At 37.8% G+C, this 20,394-nt stretch overlaps 1 protein-coding gene across 1 annotated transcript; it reads right to left on the bottom strand.

Annotated features, from left to right (window-relative positions):
* Positions 1 to 15,606: 15,606 nt before the first annotated feature.
* On the bottom strand, positions 15,607 to 19,147 carry LOC122591475. Its single transcript, XM_043763742.1, has 3 exons — positions 19,060 to 19,147; positions 16,722 to 16,861; positions 15,607 to 16,608 (listed from the first exon to the last, which is right to left on the bottom strand). The coding sequence occupies exons 1-3, from the start codon at positions 19,145 to 19,147 to the stop codon at positions 15,607 to 15,609; spliced, it is 1,230 nt and encodes a 409-aa protein (XP_043619677.1).
* Between the last annotated feature and the right edge of the window lie 1,247 nt (positions 19,148 to 20,394).

The raw sequence follows: 20,394 nt of genomic DNA, 5'->3' as shown, positions 1-20,394 counted from the left end.
CCATAGCTACTTATGAGGCCAACTGGAATACCGGAGAAGCCGAAGGAAGTGGCAATGGTGGAGGACAAGCTAATGTTCTGAAGGGTTGCACCTATAGGGACTTTACCTTGTGCAAACCGCTAAACTTTGAGGGTACCGAAGGAACCATTGGATTGCTCCGATGGTGTGGAAAGATGGAATCAGTCTTCCGCATTAGCGAATGTCCGGATGAGTGTAAGGTGTAGTACGCGACGTGCACCCTCCAGGGTGGAGCTTTATCTTGGTGGAATTTGCATGCCCACGCTGTTGGAGTCGATGCAGCATACGCACTTACTTGGGAGGATCTCAAAGAGAAGATGCGGGCAAAGTATTGCCCAAGGAATGAGATCCAAAAACTGGAAGCCGAGTTTTGGAATTTGACGATCAAAGGCTTGGATGTACCGGCATATACAACACGGTTCCATGAGTTGGCTCTAGTTTGTCCAACCATGGTGGAACCTGCTTTCAAGCTTATTGAGAGGTATATTTAGGGACTTCCACCCCAAATTCAAGGCATGGTAACCTCTTCCAAGCCCACCGACATTGAGAGTACCGTTGAGATGGCGCATAGTTTGGCTGATCAGATAAAGAGGCAAGGTGCAAGGGAAGATAGGATTGCCGCTCCTAGGGCTTTTGACCATAAGAGAAAGTGGGACGAAGGGTCGTCCAGAAATCAAGCCCAACAACCACCGAAGCGGGCCGAAGCGGTAAAGGCTTATACCGCGGCGCCAACTGCCAAGAAAGGATACAATGGAGCTAGCCCATACTGTAACAAGTGTCGCTCTCATCATCGCGGACCTTGTATGCCACCTTGTGGACGGTGCAAGAGGACTGGTCACAAGACTCAAAATTGTAGGGCTCCAAATCCGGTGGTGAATAACAACAATGTGGTGCAAAAGGGGTGTTATGAATGTGGAAATGAGGGGCATATGAAGAGGGATTGCCCAAGACTTAGGAACCAAAACAACAACAACCATCAAGCCCGTGGAAGAGCCTTTGTCATTCAAGCGAGAGAAGCTCGCCAAGACCCGAACATTGTGACGGGTATGTTTTTCCTTGAAAACCTACTAGTTTCAGTTTTATTTGATAGCGGTTCCGATTTAAGTTGTATATCAAATAGAATTATTCAATTATTATCTACGTCCCCCGCGCCGTTAGACGATGCCTATTCTATAGAGCTCGCTAACGGGAACGAAATCAAAGCTGATAGCATAGTAGTGAGTGTACTTTGACCTTAGCCGACAAACTCTTTCACATAGATCTAGTTTCCGTCGAAATTGGAAGCTTTGACATCATCATCGGCATGGATTGGTTGTCCAAGCATAAGGCCGAGATTATATGTCATGAAAAGGTTGTTCGCATTCTGTTTGAGGGCGGAGACGTTTTGATCATTCAAGGAGAAATGTGTGGTGTAGGAATTAATCTCATTTTGTGCATGAAGACTCAAAAGTACCTACGAAAGGGGTATCATGCGATATTAGCTCATGTGATGATGAAGGAACCCGAAGAGAAACGACTTGAAGATGTGCCTATTGCACGAGAATTCCCCGAAGTATTTCCCGAGGACTTACCCGGACTTCCTCCGGTTCGTCAAGTGGAATTTCAAGTGGACTTAGTGCCCGGTGTCACTCCAGTGGCACGTGCCCCATACCGTTTAGCTCCATCCAAAATGAAGGAGCTCTCGACTCAACTACAAGAACTCTTAGATAAAGGATTCATCCGACCAAGCTCTTTGCCATGGGGAGATCCGGTTCTTTTTCTCAAGAAAAAGGACGGATCTTTTTGGTGTGAATAATTCCTTCTTTCGCCTTGGGAGTTCTTGCGATGATGAGATCTCTAATCCTTTGACGCATTTCAAGAGTAACTTTGATACGTCTATATGTTCTTCTCTTTGGGACTTGATGTTTTCATCTTCTTCATTGTCAGAGTCTTCATCTATTGCACTCAGAATGGATAGGCAGTATTTCAAAGTACCATCTGAATATTTGGGAAAATCAGAAGCACGAATGAAGATCCTTTTCTTGAGTCGATTGATGAAGACAAATCCATCTAAGTCTTCAATCGGATCTCCAATCTAAAATGAATCTAGCTCATAACCTCCGGCTCTTTGGTTTCGTCTTGTAAGATTAATCTTGCTAGTTCTTCTTTCTAAGCCAATTTGGAAGTTATTGAACTCAAAGAATCTGATCAATGCTTGAATATGACTTTTCAATGATTCGTAGGCTTGGAGTTGATCGGGAGACTTGATTATGAGATAAGCATATTGATTATAAAGGAATAGAATGTCTTAGATCATCATATGTTGAAAGGATTCTTCTCAAACAACATAGATCTTACCATCAGCACGACGAACTTTGAATCGAACAAGTATGATATTGTTGGTTAGAAGAGGAACAAACAACTCTAGAACTTCAGTGATTGGGCTTTCAAATTGCTGGTACCACCATTTAGCTCTTACAGTATTGTCAGCATTCATCAGCTCCATGTATGCATCTCTTTGACCTTGATGTCTGAACAAAAAGAATGCTCTTAGTCGGTTTAAGGTCATATTGAGTTTTTCATTTGATGAGCAATAGATTTGGAAGGCTCTTTCTTCATGGTATCTTGCTCTACACACAATCTCTTCAGGTTTAGTGCTTAAATTAAAAATCTGTTCATAGTTGTCAGCAAAATAACCCTCATTGATCTGCCAAATTTTATCTTTTGGGATCCTTGGATTTCTAACTCCTTGTCCAAGTTCAATGGGAGTCTCAAGATTTTCTACGTTTCTGAGATGATAGACTATCTCTTAAAAGATATCTTTTCCATATTCTTCTTGAGATGGATGTTGAGATTGAGGAATAACATCACTTGTTGGAGTATAATCAGGATCATCAGAATCAGACTCATCATCAGTGGCATCTTCTGGTAGAAATGGATCAGGATCACTTGACTCATCAGAACTTGATGTTGTAGAATAATAGTGCGAAATGTGTCTTACAAGTGGAGGTAAGTCATCCGAATCTGAATCATGAATATGAGATGATGATGGATGATCAACACTTTGAGCTTGAGAGGAAGTGGCTGGAGGATCTGAAATCTGTTTGGTTTGTCTTTCAACTTCTTCTTCTAGCTCCTTCAGATTTGCAAGTCTCAACTGTTCAACTAATTCTTGGGTTTGATTTTGGTTGATTTCTTTTTGAACAACTTCTTGAACAGTTTCTTGACCACCTTGATCTTTTATGTGAAATGAGATGTGGTTCTTCAGATCTCAACCGATGCATAAGTGCTACAATAAGAGTATCGGTTGATAAACTACTGGTGGCATTTCTGTTTGGTGAATCAGATGATTCAGAAGAAGAGCTTGAAGAATGATGTGGTGAATTTGGATCAGGAAATGATTGTGGTATTGGTGTTGATGTTATTGTTGTTGTTGTTGTTGTTGGAATATTTGGGGGTGTTGGTGTTGTTTGTGATGGTGTTGTTGTAACTACTGAAGAACCAATGCGTAAAGCACCTTCAGTAAGCAATCTAGGTGATGGAGATCTTATTTGTGAGGCGGGAAGTTTACTAGTGATGGTGTTTCTTGTGGCAATTAATTCACTTCTTTGTCCTTCGACAACATCTTCAACAAAATGAGTTATCAACCTTTGAACTTCGGGTGGTAAAGGAATATCAGAATCTGGCACATCAGTAGTTTCAAGTGATTCCACTGAGTGACCTGAAGACATCAGGACTGTCTCAGGATTTCCTGTTGGTTCAGGAGTATGAACAACAGTTGATGATTCGGCTTTGCAACCAGAATCTTGTGGGAAATGGAGGAAAATAACACCGGAGTCACTTAGACTTACCATTAAGCCCAAAGCACGAAGAGCTAATGCAACAGATTGAGCTCGTAAGAATTCAGACTGTCGCACAACTGATCTAGCTACTAGAGCACCTTCGTTCAAAGCTGGCGTAATGTTAGCAATGGAAGGATTTTCAAACAATCCTCGAGAAGGCACAAGAGCCAATCTCTCTATGTTTGTTCCGGCAGCATCACGTAGATGTGCAAAGGGTATCACAATTGGTGACCTAAGGGTACTAGACACACGTGCAGAAATGAAATTCAAGAGAGGGGCAGATGTCTCTTTTACTTCAACATTCACAGACTCTGAAGGAGAATGGAATGGGAGTACGTGGTTTTTGCCCATGAAAAATTGAGACGTCAGTCTGTTGAGAGACTTCCGAATGGCTTGTGGAAGTTTGTGCACGCGAGAGTTGGGAGCTCTCGTCTTCTACCCTACGGGGAACCCGACGTTGATATAAGTTTATTACTAATTGGTGGCGAACGTTTTCTTTTTGCCTTTCTCCTAACCCGGACCTCTCAACCTCTCTGGTATTTTCAACTCCTCCCTCATTCCTTCCTTGTCCCCCAGGAATGTCCATGACCTAAGTGGCAAACTAATTTGCATCATCAGAATCAGATGCATCATCACTTGAATTAATCACATCTCCTGGTTCGGTTTCTTGATATTTGTCATACTCAAAGCGAGATTTCTTGAAAGTTTTTCAAATGTTTAAAGGAACAGATTTCTTTCTGTCTTGAGTATATGTAGGTTGAGGATATCGAAAATATGATGATGATGGAGGTACGATTGAGGATGGAATTTGAGTTGAAATAGATTGAGATTGGGGTTGTTCCATGGTTGGGGGTTCAGGAGATGTTATTTCAGGAAGTGGATTGATGAATTGGTGATTTAGGTGTTTGAGGTAATGTGGGTGAAGATGGAGATGATGGTCTTTGAGGTGATGGTGTTCTAGGTGATGGTGATGGTCGTAAATTGGTTGTTTTGGGGGGTGGTGATCGGATTGGCTTTGGAGACCCAGAAACAGATATTGTCTCCTCAGAAGATGTGGGAGAAGAAGGTTCAACTGGAGTTTTTCTTTTGAGTTTCTTTGATGAACTCCCCTTCTTCTTCTTTTTATGCATTTGTTTACTCAATTTCAACACAAACATTTCACCCTTCAGTTTCTTTCTTTTTAGCTTACTAGAACTGGATGCACCCTCACGCTCTTTTCTTTTTCTACTTGACCCCTTACCAGGTGTCCTATGTACAGCTTGGGTAGGAACCGGGAGGCTTTCCGGTCCCAGAGTTGTTCTAATCCAGTCCAGATAAGCGATCTTATCTTCATCAGAATCAGAAACCATATCTAGTAAGAATGATGGAATCAGAAATGTATAATGAGCAGCTCCCGAATCTCTGACATACTTGTAATGATGAATGAAAACTTGGGTGTTATCTCGAAGTCTTGGTATGCTTCTATCATGTCTAACTGCACTGTAGACATTTGCTGTGAGAAATATGAGGAATGGAATATACTTCTTGGGAGCAGAAACTTTGCCATTGACCAATACAATCAATTGGTCCCACAGAAGTTGAGCAATGTCATAGTGTTTGTTGAATACAACACCATAGAATATGTGCAGCATTGGCTGTGTCAGATTGTCCATTCCTCTTGTATATGGAGTTAAGAAGTTGTTGAGGATGGAATACACATAATACCATATCTTTGGTAGGTTCTTCAACTTGAAATCTTTTGTCTTAGTTAAAGGACCTTCATAACCAAGAGAAATCAAGGCAGTAAACATTTTTTCATTGGACTCAAATGTGTCATAATCAGCATGTCTATTGGAATTTGCTTCAGGAAGCCTTAGAATCCTTCTGAAGTCATCAAAATTAAACTCAAACTCATACGTTCTATCTCCAGAAGTCAACTGATATTGAAAGTAGCCTTGGCGACGAAGTTCAGGTGATTTAAGTTTGGCTTTGGCTTTTGGAATTGTTGGGTCTAGAGGTTGAATGAAGGTAATGGTTCTCCACATATCAAAGAGATAGACTTCAGCTAAGTCTTGATCAACAAGTATATATGTGAGTGGGTGATTATGAAGAATTCGAGGAACAATTGGAAAACCAGGAGCACCAAAAGGATCATATAAAGCTCTGTTATTTCTCATGTTTCTAGTGTTACCGGGAACAAGAATTTCTTCAATTGATTCACTAAGAGGGGTTTTTATATGTTTATGTGCTCATATTCTAACATTATCTTAACTTGATTGTTAGACACAGATTGGGTCATTTGTGAAAACATCAATCTGCCTAAGTATCTCCAAGTTGACTGCTAATCCCAAGCTGCCTTCCACTACCAGCTTAGTCTTCAATCTTCAATCATCTTCTTTTACTTGTATTGAATGCTATAAACATTGTTGATGCAGCTTGAATAACACTTGCTTCCATAAGATATTACAATACAAAACATGAAGAGTTATCTGGGCTAGAAACAGATCGTAAGCTGTGTCAACTTAGTCTGACCCAGATCAGGTTACAAGAACCAAAAGATTTCTAAGTGTTTAGCTCTCAGATTTGTGATCACCAAATTTACAATGAACATTGGGACTCAACAATCTCCCCCTATTTGATGATGACAAAACCCAATACACTCAACAATGAACATTGGGACTCAATTTTCTTTCTCTTTTTCGAAATGGCTACTAATAACATTGCTCCTAATGCTGCACTTATCAACCATCTAATCATGCACGACCATGAAGTCGGTCGTGGCAACTCTCCACCAAAACAGTTCCGTATGGAAAATTACTGGATGTGGAAAAGACGATTTGAAGATTACATTCGTCTGATTGGTATAGATATGTAGTTGATGGTAACTCAAGGATATGATTGGCCAACTTTTGAGAAGAATGGAGTCATCGGAAAATATACTTATACAAAAATGCCAGATGTAGAGAAAAAGAAGTATGCGGTTGAAGGTAAGGCGCTTTCTACTTTAACCATGGCCTTGCCTCAGGACAGCGTACATCTTTTTAAGAAGTATGCAACCTCGAAAGAGTTATGGGATGCCTTAGAAAAGTAATGTGAAGGTGATGCTACTCTGAAGAAAGATCGGATTAAGTTACTTAAGCGACAATATGAAGCATTTAATGGATTGAAATGGGAGACTTTGTATGATATCATTGTTCGTTTCAATCATTTGACAACTAAGTTAGCTTATTTTGAAGTTGTTTATCCTCAGTCAGAGCTAGTTGACAAGTTTTTGGACACACTACCAAAGGCTTGGACGGAGTATGTTCATGATCTTCAGGATGATAAAGATTATAGTACTTGGACTTTTGATTTGGTTGTCTCGAAGTTACGTAATAGGGAAATGAAGAGGAAGATCAAAGAGGCTCATGGTGCTTTTACTCAAGATTTGACTTTGTATCATGTTGCTCCTGTTCATTTAGCCAGTTCTAGTTCAAGGGTGAATACATTTCTCAGCGGCGAGACGGCTTCACCGATTATTGACTCAGATGGACTTGCAGGTTATGTTGCATATGATAATACTTCTACAAGTGATAAAAGTGTTAAAAGTGCCTCTCCATCCTTTCATTCAATGCCTATGAGTATGAGTTCTATTGAAGGATGTATGAATGTTTATGTTGCTTTATGTTCTGCTCACGAATCTTACATTAATGGGAAAGTGACGGATCCTAAACTAATTGACGAGGATTATAATCAGTTGGATCCAGATGACTTGGAAGAAATGGATCTTCAATGACAGCTTGCTATGTTTACTATCAAAGTTAGGAGATTTACTTAGAGGACTGGTAGATTTGTAGGTTAAGGTACAAAAGGATTCGACAAATCTAAGGTTAAGTGCTTTAATTGTGATGGATTTGGCCATTTTGCTAGGGAATGTCAGCGTCCAAAGAGAAATGATAATACTGCTGTAAGACGTCAGAATTATAATCAAGGAGGAGTGACTACACCTAATCAAAACAAGACACAAGCTATGATTCTATATCAAGTGAATCCCCAACAGAATGGATCTCCACAGTTAATGGAGTCAAAAGAGGTAGTTGTTCAAAATCCAGATGGTACATATCAGTGGGATACTCAATCAAAAGATACTTCAAATCATGCATATCTGGCTGAGATTTTTGATGATTTTGCACATATTGTTGATGAGGCTGTGGATACCATTGACTATGCTATCTATCCTAGTGAGGATAGATTATCTGAGAAAATTAGGGAAGTGTTCAAAAGGTGATTGAGATAGTGAAGTCAGAAAGTGAATCCGTTTTGGCTGAGAAAGATGAGTCTGTTGCTGAGAAAATTGTTGAAAAGACTGTTGAAGAACAAATGAAAGAGTTTAAGATTCCTGATGGCATGACGACTGAAGACTTTGTTGCATACATGGCTGACTGTCAAGCTGCTGATCAGAAGGTAAGTTGTTCTTTACAATCTATTGTTAAGGTCTGTAAATTAGTTGCCCTTATGAATGATGAAATCTCTAGCCTTAATGAATCTGCAGATAGTTTAACTGCTAGGAATGAAAACTTTAGAAAAGAAAATGACTACTACTTTACTAAGAATTCAGGTTTAGTTCAATAAGAAAGCCTTTATAAAGATAAAATTCGAGCTTTAGATAAGGATATTCTTGCTTTGAAAGAGAAACTTAGAGAATAAGTTCTTATGGAAAAAGTAGGAAATGAACAATGTTTTGGTCAAAAATCACCTAAGATAATCTACGTCGAAGACTTAGATTAATTAATTAACCAAACTTTCGTTCGTGAGGTTTTGTGCTTGTAAAATATGTTGAGTTACAAAGATGCTTTGCAAAGAAAGACTTTTGAAATAGATTATGTCGACTAAACAATAAAGAGGGTCCATGTAATTGCAAACTAATGTAAATAATGCAAGATATGTTAAGATAAACAAGATATTATGCAAGAATCAAATAAGTAAAATGTAAAATAAAGAGTAGAGAACAAGAACACCGATATTTGTTGACGAGGAAAAGCCCTTAATCCTTAGAGGATCACCGACATAAAAACCTGGGAGGAAACAATCGTTCCTGCCTTGTTCTTTTATTGATTATTGTTGAAATGGATACAATTGGTGAAAGCAGGTTGATCGATCTTTCTAAGTGTGTAAGTAGCGAAATATGCAGAGTGTGTGAGTACAAGTGAATGATAGCAGGTGAAAGTAAGTGCCTAGGATCGATCAAGCCTCTTCTATTTATAACGTTGGAAATAAACTAACTATCCGATATTGTAGGGATTTTCCAGGTCTTCAGTCATTGAATGTTGGTGAAGATCTTGACTGGTCAAGTGACCGTTGCTGTATTTCTCCTCATACAGAATTCCACTTGAAGTCCGACTATGTTGGGGACTAAGTCTTCTTTGCGTGTTGAAGAGATTCTTTACGTGTATCCTTGATTTTGTACCGTTAGAGGTATTTCTCCATGTGAGATATTGAATAATATCAGCCCTGAATGTATATCTCAAGAGGAAATAATAATGACATGTGTAACAATACGTTAGTATATCTTCTGAATATTCCGCTGTGTCAAGATCCTGAGATGTCAAGATCTTGGGCTTTCAAGATATTGGTACTTGAAATTTTTCCAGGCATAACAATTGTCCCCAAAGTTATTTAATAAAATCATTTTTATTTAAATAACTTTGAAGCTTCTAGACGAAACTTTGACCGGAGTCAAATGGTAAAAATTGCAAAAACTGTCACACGGATAAAACGCGTGTAAAAAGGGTAGCCAAGAGTCTCAATACGAAAACAATAACTAGACGATTTAACTTTTACCCCCGTATATAAACCAACATTTTTATTCATTTGCAAATTACCAATTAGTTACTTTTCTTTCAAAAATATCAATTTTCACTATGTCTTTGAAATCGCTAGGGGAATTCCTTCAAAAGGTTTGTTCAAACATTCTTTAATTAAGTTTTCCTTTTCATTATTATTAATCCTTGTTATCCTTATATTGCAGTCTCTTGCCGACCTCGAAGATCAACAAATAGCAAAAGACAAAATCAATGATGAAATCATCAAGTCTCTGGAGGGTTTACTCAAGTCTCATAAAGAATGTGCAACGACAAAACTGGAAATGAGTTCAGAAGCTAACAGAGGTTTGAAGGCTAAGATCGAAATCTTGAACCACATTCTCAGAGAGCTCTGCTGCGAACTTGGCGCCACACAAGAGGAGCTTAAAGTTGCAAGAGAAGAGGTAGCAAGAATGGGCTCTATCCTAGATGAGTTGAAGAGAACCAACCCTGACCTTTACTGGGAATTTCACGTTTAGGATATTTTTGTGGGCGATGAAGGATACGATGCAAAGGCCGGAGCCCACATTTTTAGACTCTTTTGTTTTTAGTAATATGAATCGATAGGGGTAGTGATTTGTAGAAAAGCAATGTATTTGGAGGGGCGAGATTGATCCGGAGTGGTCAATCATGGTTGTAAAAACTGCTTGTTAAAGTAGTTTTATGTATATATGCTAATGAAAAATATTAATCTTTTGATCCATTTCGATTGTCGTTCAAAAATCAAAACTGTTAGCAAGGGTAAAATAGTCAAATGAGTAATTAATATTACTCCATCGTTTGTCGGGTAATCATGACTTTTGGCTTACTAGATAATTTCAGTAAGTAGTCAAATCAACAAAGTAATTAAAGATAAGATACATGCACCTTGTGTGAGCGATGAGAATCCCACTTGATGGCTATGATCTTTAGCCTGCAGTTATATTTAATGACAGTCGATGTCCACTTGTGCCTGCATTAAAATAATACATTGGAGTGGAATCGAATAAGCTTTCGTTAGTAATTAAAATCAAGAAGGGGGATTCTCAATTTTAATTTATTTCATATAAATATTGTTATTCGAGATATTAAAGGTGTCTTAATATCTTGAAATTGCTTAAGTGACGTGGTTAGCCCATTTCGGATGTTTGTTTGACAATGGCGGCGTGGTTAGCCAATATCGGGAGAATCAATGGTAACATTGATAACCAATAGAATTAATTTCGATGACCTTGGAATTTAACCCTTCAACCATCTAATTAACTCGTGCGACACCGGGCGATTTAAGAAAGGTGTAAACCTTTAACCAAATGTTTGGCGTTAGAGCCGTCCAAATGTTGGCGTGAAAGCCAAAAGGTAAAGACCTTGTTAAGAGAAGGTGAAAAAATTTAACCATATGTAGGCATTAGAGCCAAACCTTGTCACGAGTCTTTGTGCATGTGGTTGTTAATATAGATTCGTCTCGTTGAACCTATAAAACAAAACTTTCATTTGAAACTGGCATTAGCCTTTTGGCTAACGCCACTCCGACGCTCAAGTCAGTATCGTTATTTTGAAGAAAATAATATATGACATAGAAATATAAAGTTCAAAGGTTAGAGATCTTACTTGACTTTGTTGAAAGACAAAGTATTACATGTGATAAATCTTGAGATGGATAGCATTCCATGCTCTTGGAATTAGTATACCTTCCAAAGTTTGAAGCCAATAGGACCCTTTCCCAGCTTTTCCTTCTATCAAGTACGGACCTTCCCATTTTGGGTTTAACTTACCATCGGGTTTAGTTAGAACTTTTTTGAGGACTAAATCCCCGATTTGAAATCTTCTAACTCTTATATTTTTATTATAAGACTTAGCAATCCGCTGTTGGTAGGCTGCTATTCTCAACTTGGTTCTTTCTCGTAACTCAGTTATAGCTTCAAGATCGTTAAGCAATAACTCCTTATTTTTCTCATAAGTTAATAGGCTTACCCTCGCTGTAGGTAAGTCCATTTCGGTGGGCAACACTGCTTCAGTCCCAAAGACAAGTGAGAATGGTGTTTGTCCAGTAGTCGTTTTCGAAGTGGTTTGATCAGCCCACAAGACAAATGGAAGTTCTTATGCCCATTTTCCTTTAGCTTGTCCCAGTCTTTTCTTGAGATTGTTCATAATGATCATGTTGCTTGACTCTGCTTGTCCGTTAGCCTGAGGGTGTACAGGAGTAGAGGTGATCATCTTGATACCCCAACTTTCACAGAAATTGGTCGTCCTTTTGCCAATAAATTTTGATCCATTGTCACAAATTATCTCAGCGGGAACTCCAAATCGTGTTAGTATATTTTTCTTGATAAAAGATATAACATGGGATTCTTGGATCTTGGCATATGCTTCTGCTTTAATCCATTTTGAAAAATAGTCAGTCATGGCCAAGAAGTACTTTTTCCCTGCTGAAGATTCCTTCATTGGTCCAACAATATCCATCCCCAACTTCATGAATGGCCAAGGTGAAAGGACTGGATACATAGGCTCTGCTGGTTGATGATAAATGTTGCTATGTTGCTGGCATGCATCACATTTCTGTGAGTATTCTTCAGCATCCTGTTTCATAGTTGGCCAATAATAACCTGTTCTCAAGATCTTAGAGTACAAAGATCTTCCTGCTGTATGATTTCCACATTCACCTTCATGGACATCCTTAAGTACCTTAGTAGTCTCGGGATGTTCCAAACATCTTAAATATGGTCCTGCAAGTGATCTTCTATACAAAGTACCATTTATCATAGAATAATGTGCAGTTTTCATACAAAAATTCTTTGGGTGTTCATCCTTAGGAATTGTCCCAGTATTCAAATATTCTATTATGGGTGTAATCCATGAGTTTTCAAGTTGGTCTATTTCTGTATCTTAAATAGCCAATATCTTTATTGATTCATCTCCTATAGCAGGTTGTAAAATGTGAACTATTGGAATCTTAGTTTCTGGTGATATTTTAAGTGTTGATCCTAACTTAGCCAAAGCGTCAGCTTCAGTATTTCCCTCTCTAGGAACTTGCTCTATATCAAATAAATCAAAATTTCCTGCCAATTTCTTGACTGTTTCCAAATATTGTATCAATTTTTCACCTTTCGCAGCATATGTCCCATTAAAATGATTAGCTAAAAGTAATGAATCTACATATACTTTAAGATTTCTAATGTTCATATCTTTAGCCAATTGCATGCCAGAAATCAAAGCTTCATATTCTGCTTCATTATTGGTAGCTATAAAATGACAATTAACTGCTTGGGGTATTATATCCCCCTGTGGCGATTTTAGTACGATGCCTAATCCTATTCCTTTAACATTAGCTGCACCATCAGTATGTAAAGTCCATTTTTCAGTAGATTCTTTTAACATTTTGACTTCCAGGTCTACATCAGATTGCAAATCGGTACTGAAATCAGCCACAAAGTCTGCTAAGGCCTGTGATTTTATAGCAGTCCTAGGTTCATAGATTAAATTAAAAGCACTTAATTTAACGGACCACTTAGCCATCCTACCAGATACTTCAGGTTTTCTTAGGACACATTTTATAGGGTAATTAGTCCTAACATGTATAACATGCGTTTCAAAGTAATGCTTAAGCTTAGTAGATGCCATTACTAATGCGAGTATAAGTTTTTCGAGATGAGAATACCTGGTTTCAGCATTAATTAAACTTTTGCTTACGTAATAAATGGGATTTTGCTGACCTTCTGTTTCCTTTACTAGCACTGCACTTACTGAAGTTGAAGATACTGCCATGTAGAGATATAGAGGTTCTCCATCTTCAGGTTTTACCAATAGTGGAGGAGTAGAGAGATATTTCTTCAACTCTTGGAAGGCTTCTTCCTGTTTTTCTCCCCATTCGAACCTTTTGTTTTTTCTCAAAATATCAAAAAATTCTTTACATCTATCTGAGGATCTTGAAATGAATCTATTCAACGCTGCTAATCTTCCCGTCAGTCTTTGAACATCCTTGGCATTAGAAGGAGACTTCAAAATTAGAATGGCTTTGATCTGCTCTGGACTTGCTTCGATGTCTCTTTTGGTGACCATATATCCTAGAAACTTGCCAGTGCCAACTCCAAAGTTGCTCTTTGCAGGGTTTAGCTTCATGTTATATTTATCTAGGATGTTGAAGGCCACTTCAAGATCTTTCAGGTGATTTTCAGCCCTCTTGGATTTGACCACCATATCATCTATGTATACTTCCATAGTATCCCCAGTTGGTCTTTGAACATCATATTGACCAACCTCTGATATGTTGCACCTATATTTTTAAGACCAAAAGGCATTGCAATATAACAATAAATACATGTCGGTGTCATGAAGGCGGTGGCTTCCTGATCTTCAGGTTCCATTTGAATTTGCTGAAATCCAGAAGAAGCATCCATAAATGTGAGCATCTCATGTCCTGCAGTTGCATCTACCATTGCGTCTATGTGAGGCAGGGGAAATGGATCTTTCGGGCAGGCTTTGTTTAGATCGGTGAAATCTACACAAACTCTCCATTTTCCATTCTTTTTCTGCACCACGACCACGTTTCCTAGCCACTCAGGAAATTTTACTTCCCTGATCATTTTTGCTTTTAATAACCTTTCAACGTCTTCTTGAATAATGGCATTCCTTTCAGGAGCGAACTTTCTTCTTTTCTGTTGGATGGGCATGAAACTCTTATCAATTCCAAGCTTGTGAGTAATTACATCTTTTGATATCCCTGTCATGTCTTCTTACTTCCAATTAAAAGTCTTCATTCTTCTCTTTAGAAAGTCAGTGAATTTGACTTCTAATTCTTTTGAGATTTTCGCTCCTAATAATACTTTAATATTAGAATCTTCAGGTGTTAAGATAACTTCTTTAACGTCTTGTTCTTCTGGTTCATCAACATCGAAGATCCTCTTCTGTAATTGCTATTGGGCAGTAGGCTTTGATGCTGACTTCATACTTGATGTATAACATTCTTTTGCTTCTTGTTGATCACCCTTAACAGTAACAACTCCCCAAGGTGTTGGAATTTTGACACATTGATGGTATGTCGATGGCACTGCCCTCATTTCATGAATCCATGGTCTCCCTAGGATGATGTTACAGCATGGGAGAACATCTACCACGCAAAATTTTTGCATGGAGTTTAATCCTTTCACATATACTGGTAACTTAATTTCTCTCACAGTATATTTGGTTTCTCCACTTAAGCCAATTAAAGGAGAGATTTTGCCAATAATGTTGTCTTCAGAGATGTCCATTCTTTTGAGCGTCTCCAATTTGATTATATTCACAGAGCTTCCATTATCTATTAGAATCCTGCGAACAAAATGGTTAGCAATAAAGAGAGTAACGACCAAACCATCGTGATGAGGCTCTATAATGTCATCAAAGTCGTCATCTTCAAAGGAGATAATATCTGAGTCCGAGATAAAAGCTTTCTACACGTTTTTTTCTCTTTTTTCTGCCTTATTCTGTTTTGGAAATCTTTTGGCTGCTGATATAACTTGTTCCACAAACTTCTGATCCTCCAGAAATGGTGTTGATCACTTTAGCATTTGCTGGTGGGGAATCTGCTTTTTGGGTAGGTTTTGGTTTGGTGATGTCCATGCCTTCTACGTCTTTAGCCTTCTTTCTACCCATTAACTTTGTCAAGTACCCTTTGGATAAGAGTATACATATTTCCTTTCTCAGCATTTTACAGTCTTCAGTGATGTGATCAAAGTCTGGTAAGCACACCATTGACTGGTATCCTTTTTCTTGAAATAACCATCGTTATTTTTCTTTTGTGGCCATCTGACCTTATCTCCAAGGTTTCTCATTGCCATTATCAAACCAGGTATACCGACAGTGAAACAATATGTCGATAATGCAGGGTACTCATTCCCTTCTTCTTCTTCAACAACATTGATTTGATTCTGAACATGCCTCGTATATGGTTTATGCCTATGTTTGAAGATTGGAGTCTCAGTCCTACGATTTGGTCAATCGTAAGATAAGGCATCCAGTTTTGCTGTTGTTAGTTCATTTTCTTCAAGTCTGATGAATCTTGCTACTCTAGCCTTTGCCTCATCCAAGTTTCTGCATTGGGTCATTATAAGGTCTTCTTGGAATTTGGATCCAGGGTGAAGGCCTCTCTGCAAAGCTTGGATAGCAGTTAACATATCTAATTTAGGAATATTAAGAGATTCTTTAGTAAATCTAGTCATAAAGTCTCTAAGTGATTCATGCTGTTTTTGAGTAATTTTGTATAAATCATCAGTTAATTTCTCAAAAGTTCCACTGCATGAAAATTGACTGTTAAACAAATTAGTTAAATCAGCAAAAGAGTTTATAGATTGAGGAGGCAAACTCTGCAGCCATTTTAAGGCTGAGCCAGTCAATGTGGAGCCAAAGCTTCTACATAAGCAAGCTTCCTTCAGGTTGTAGGGAATGGGCACAGTCTCCATTTTCTCCAGATACAATGCAACATGCTCTTGTGGATCGGAAGTTCCATCATAGGGCTTAATATTTGGCACTTGGAATTTCTTTGGAATTTCCACATTTGCAATCCTATCCCCGTATCTATTAATGAGATAAGAAGTAGGATTGACTTCTGGAATTGGATTGCAAAATCCAGGAACACTCGAAATCATTTCCTTAATTTTCTGAAATTCTCTCGCAATATATTCGTTTGTTCCTTGTTCCTGCAATGGGTTAGTGTATCCATACGATCTAGTAAAATTATTAGTATTAAATAAACCTGATCCCGCATTAGCAGAGGTGCCAGCAGCCTGCGTATTTTGTGGGATGTTACTCCCAAAATTTCGGGATGCAGTTGGGATCGTCGTGCCAAATGGGGCAAACCCAGGAAGTGCAGATAAAACTGGAGTTCCAAACAAATTCCTTGGAGTTATCAGAGGCCCATTTTCTGTGATCCTTGACTCCAATTTCTTAAATTGTGTTTGAGTAAATTCCTGATTTGCTTCAACCGTTTTAGTAAGTTTCTGCAAAAATTCAAACAAGTTAGGTGTTTCTTCAGCATTAGTATTTCTAGCATTCTCTTCAGATTCAACATCAAAGCATCTGAATAAGCTCTTTCAAAGTTTGATCGTTCTGCTCGCCCTGTCTCAGTGTTTTGAATTCCTGCTGGAGTTTCATCAATAATGCGAAATTCATTTGTCCGACCAGCAGGTGCATTATCCTTGCTTTGATTAGGATGAGTCGTGTTATTCTTATTTTTCCGATTGTAGTTGATTCCTGCAACATTATCAGTCATAGAAGAAGAAATAGCAGGAGCAGTTTGCGAAGAATTAGTTGGCTAGGTCGACATTATCGGAATTGATTTGAAAAAAGTAGTTTTTCTAAATTGTAGATCTGAGATTTTAAACAATTGAAAGCACCTTTTGCCCCACGGCGCCAAATTGTTTTGGTCAAAAATCACCTAAGATAATCTACGTCGAAGACTTAGATTAATTAAGTAACCAAACTTTCGTTCGTGAGGTTGTGTGCTTGTAAAATAGGTTGAGTTACAAAGATGCGTTGCAAAGAAAGACTTTTGAAAATAGATTATGTCGACTAAACAATAAACAGGGTCAATGTATTCACAAACTAATGTAAATAATGCAAGATATGTTAAGATAAACAAGATATTATGCAAGAATCAAATAAGTAAAACGTAAAATAAAGAGTAGAGAACAAGAACATCGATATTTGTTGACGAGGAAAAGCCCTTAATCCTTAGAGGATCGCCGGCATAAAAACCCTGGGAGGAAACAATCGTTCTTGCCTTGTTCTTTTATTGATTATTGTTGAAATGGATACAATTGGTGGAAGCAGGTTGATCGATCTTTCTAAGTGTGTAAGTAGCGAAATATGCATAGTGTATGAGTACAAGTGAATGATAGCAGGTGAAATTAAGTGCCTAGGATCGATCAAGCCTCTTCTTTTTATAACGTTGGAAATAAACTAACTATCCGACATTGTAGGGATTTTCCAGGTCTTCAGTCATTGAACGTTGGTGAAGATCTTGACTGGTCAAGTGACCGTTGCTGTATATCTCCTCATGTAGAGTTCCACTTGAAGTCCGACTATGTTGGGGACTAAGTCTTCTTTGCGTGTTGAAGAGATTCTTTACGCGTATGCTTGATTTTGTACCGTTAGAGGTATTTCTCCATGTGAGATATTGAATAATATCAGCCCTGCATGTATATCTCAAGAGGAAATAATAATGACATGTGTAACAATACGTTAGTATATCTTCCGAATGTTCCGCTGTGTCAAGATCCTGAGATGTCAAAATCTTGGGCTTTCAGGATATTGGTACTTGAAATTTTTCCAGGCATAACAAACAATTGCTAGACTAACTACAGATTTTGCTCAAAAAGAAAAGGAATTAGTTGATGCTAAGCTTGAGATAGTTAAATTGAACACTAGACTTGAACAAATAAGAGAAACTGCACTTATTAGGTCCATGCTGTTTTGGTAAAAAATCACCTAAGATAATCTACGTTGAAGACTTATATTAATTATGTAACCAAACTTTCGTTTGTGAGGTTGTGTGCTTGTAGATTTTGAAAGTTCAATATACTGAGGTGTTGAAATAATTGCGAAAATGTAACGTATTTGCTAAATATTGAATAATCATGTAAGATAATGCTAAGATGAATGTTTTTATCAAGATAGGACTGTAAAAGTAAAGATCTACTTGTAAAATCTAATAAATGAACGTATAAAGTGCCAAGATCTTGAATAAAAAACGTTGAAACGTGATAATAATTAAGAATTCGTTATGAAACTGTATAAAAGCATAAAATATGAGTAATTAATGTACTTAAACGTAAATAAAAAGATTACTTTGTGAAAGTTGATCAAAAGTAAACACAATGTAAAGATATTAGCGATAATCGTAAGAAAAACGCTATATAAAATATATATTAAGTAAAATGCATAAAAGGAGTAAGAACACTGTGATTTGTTGACGAGAAAAAGCCCTTAATCATTCTGGATCGCCGACATAAAAACCCCGGGAGGAAGCAATCATCCCTCCGTGCTACTTTTATTAAGATAAATCGAAGATAATTACAATTCGAGAGCCCAAGTGATTGATCTAAGTGTTACAATGATGTAAAGTGTTTTGTGTGATGTGTTTACAGAAGAAAATAGAGAGAAAAGAGTGTTTTTTCAGTGGTGAGTCGATGTGTGTAAGCCTAGCAATCACTTGTCCCTTTTATAGAGAAAATATCCAACTAACTATCCTAAAAATCTGGGTCTTGAACTGGAAATCAGGGATCTTGAGTATCTTGAGCATATTTTTTCTCTTTGACACCATTACTCGGTAAATGGACGTTGTGGAGCCATTTCCACACGTTGTTAACTATAAATTCCGAGTTTGGGGGCAAGTCCAGTAAAGATCTCTTCCTTCTCAGTCAGATGCTCTATAGATTCACTATAATTACCAATAAATGGACCTCTAACTTCTTTATAGTCTACCCCTAATCCACCTTTATCTTTAGGATCACGATGAACCGGTGTGTGTAACGGCATGTGTTATGCCTGAGATTTTCATCTCCAACAACTTCAGGTTCAAGATCTCCGTGGTGCAAGATCTTCAGGTTCCAAGATCTTCGTAGCTCAGGATCTTGGAGCTCTAAGATATATGACCGTTATTTTACTTTGACTAAGTAATACAGGAACAAGTAAAACGAAGACTTGCCCCCAAAGTCGGAATTTATAGTTAACAACGTGTGGAAATGGCTCCACAACGTCCATTTACCGAGTAATGGTGTCAAAGAGAAAAATATGCTCAAGATACTCAAGATCCCTGATTTCCAGCTCAAGATCCCATATTTTTAGGATAGTTAGTTGGATATTTTCTCTATAAAAGGGAGAAGTGATTGCTAGGCTTACACACATAGACTCACCACTGAAAAAACACTCTTTTCTCTCTATTTTCTTCTGTAAACACATCACACAGAACACTTTACATCATTGTAACACTTAGATCAATCTCTTGGGCTCTCGAATTGTATTTATCTTAATAAAAGTAGCACGGAGGGATGATTGCTTCCTCCCGGGGTTTTTATGCCAGCGATCCAGAAGGATTAAGGGCTTTTCCTCGTCAACAAATCACGGTGTTCTCACTCCTTTTATGCATTTTACTTAATATATAATTTATATAGCATTTTTCTTACGATTATCGCTAATATCTTTACATTGTGCTTACTTTTGATCAACTTTCACAAAGTAATCTTTTTATTTATTTACGTCAAGTAATTATAATTACTCATATCTTATGCTTTTATAAAGTTTCATAACAAATTTTTAATTATTATCACGTTTCAACGTTTTTTATTCAAGATCTTGGCACTTTATACGTTCATTTATTAGATTTTACAAGTAGATCTTTACTTTTATACGAAGATCTTGAACCTGAAGTTCTTGGAGATGAATATCTCAGGCATAACAATTGTCCCCAAAATTCTGACTTTTGTTTTTCTTATTGAATAGAGTTAGATATTTCTAGAAAACATTTTTAACAATGTCAGTCAAAGTTCGAAAGTATAAGGGATAGAAGTGACCGTTCATGGGAGACCGTTTCCCAATTCGCTATTGGTGTTCCTTTTCTTTCTTGACAATCGCTTAGTGTATTTCTCCTCATGCTGAATTCAACTTGAAGTCCGATTATCTTGGAGGAATAAGTCTTCTTAGCGTGTTGAAGAGTTTCTTTATGTAACACCCCGCTAAAGCAAAATATACGGGATGCACAGATAAGCATAATTGCACACAGTACA

Source organism: Erigeron canadensis, chromosome 3 (assembly GCF_010389155.1).
Source record: "Erigeron canadensis isolate Cc75 chromosome 3, C_canadensis_v1, whole genome shotgun sequence".
Classification (NCBI taxonomy): Eukaryota; Viridiplantae; Streptophyta; class Magnoliopsida; order Asterales; family Asteraceae; genus Erigeron; species Erigeron canadensis.
The sequence above is the reverse complement of the archived record's forward strand: the minus strand, read 5'-3'. Positions and strand labels throughout refer to the sequence as shown.

Coding starts and splice junctions, on each gene's coding strand:
- LOC122591475 (XM_043763742.1), bottom strand. CDS start 19,147: ATGCCGTTACACACACCGGTTCATCGTGATCCTAAAGATAAAGGTGGA. Junction 16,862..19,059: donor AGTTAGAGGTCCATTTATTG/GTAATTATAGTG, acceptor ATAATGTTGCAG/GAATCAACTACAATCGGAAA. Junction 16,609..16,721: donor AAAACACTGAGACAGGGCGA/GCAGAACGATCA, acceptor GAATTTTTGCAG/AAACTTACTAAAACGGTTGA.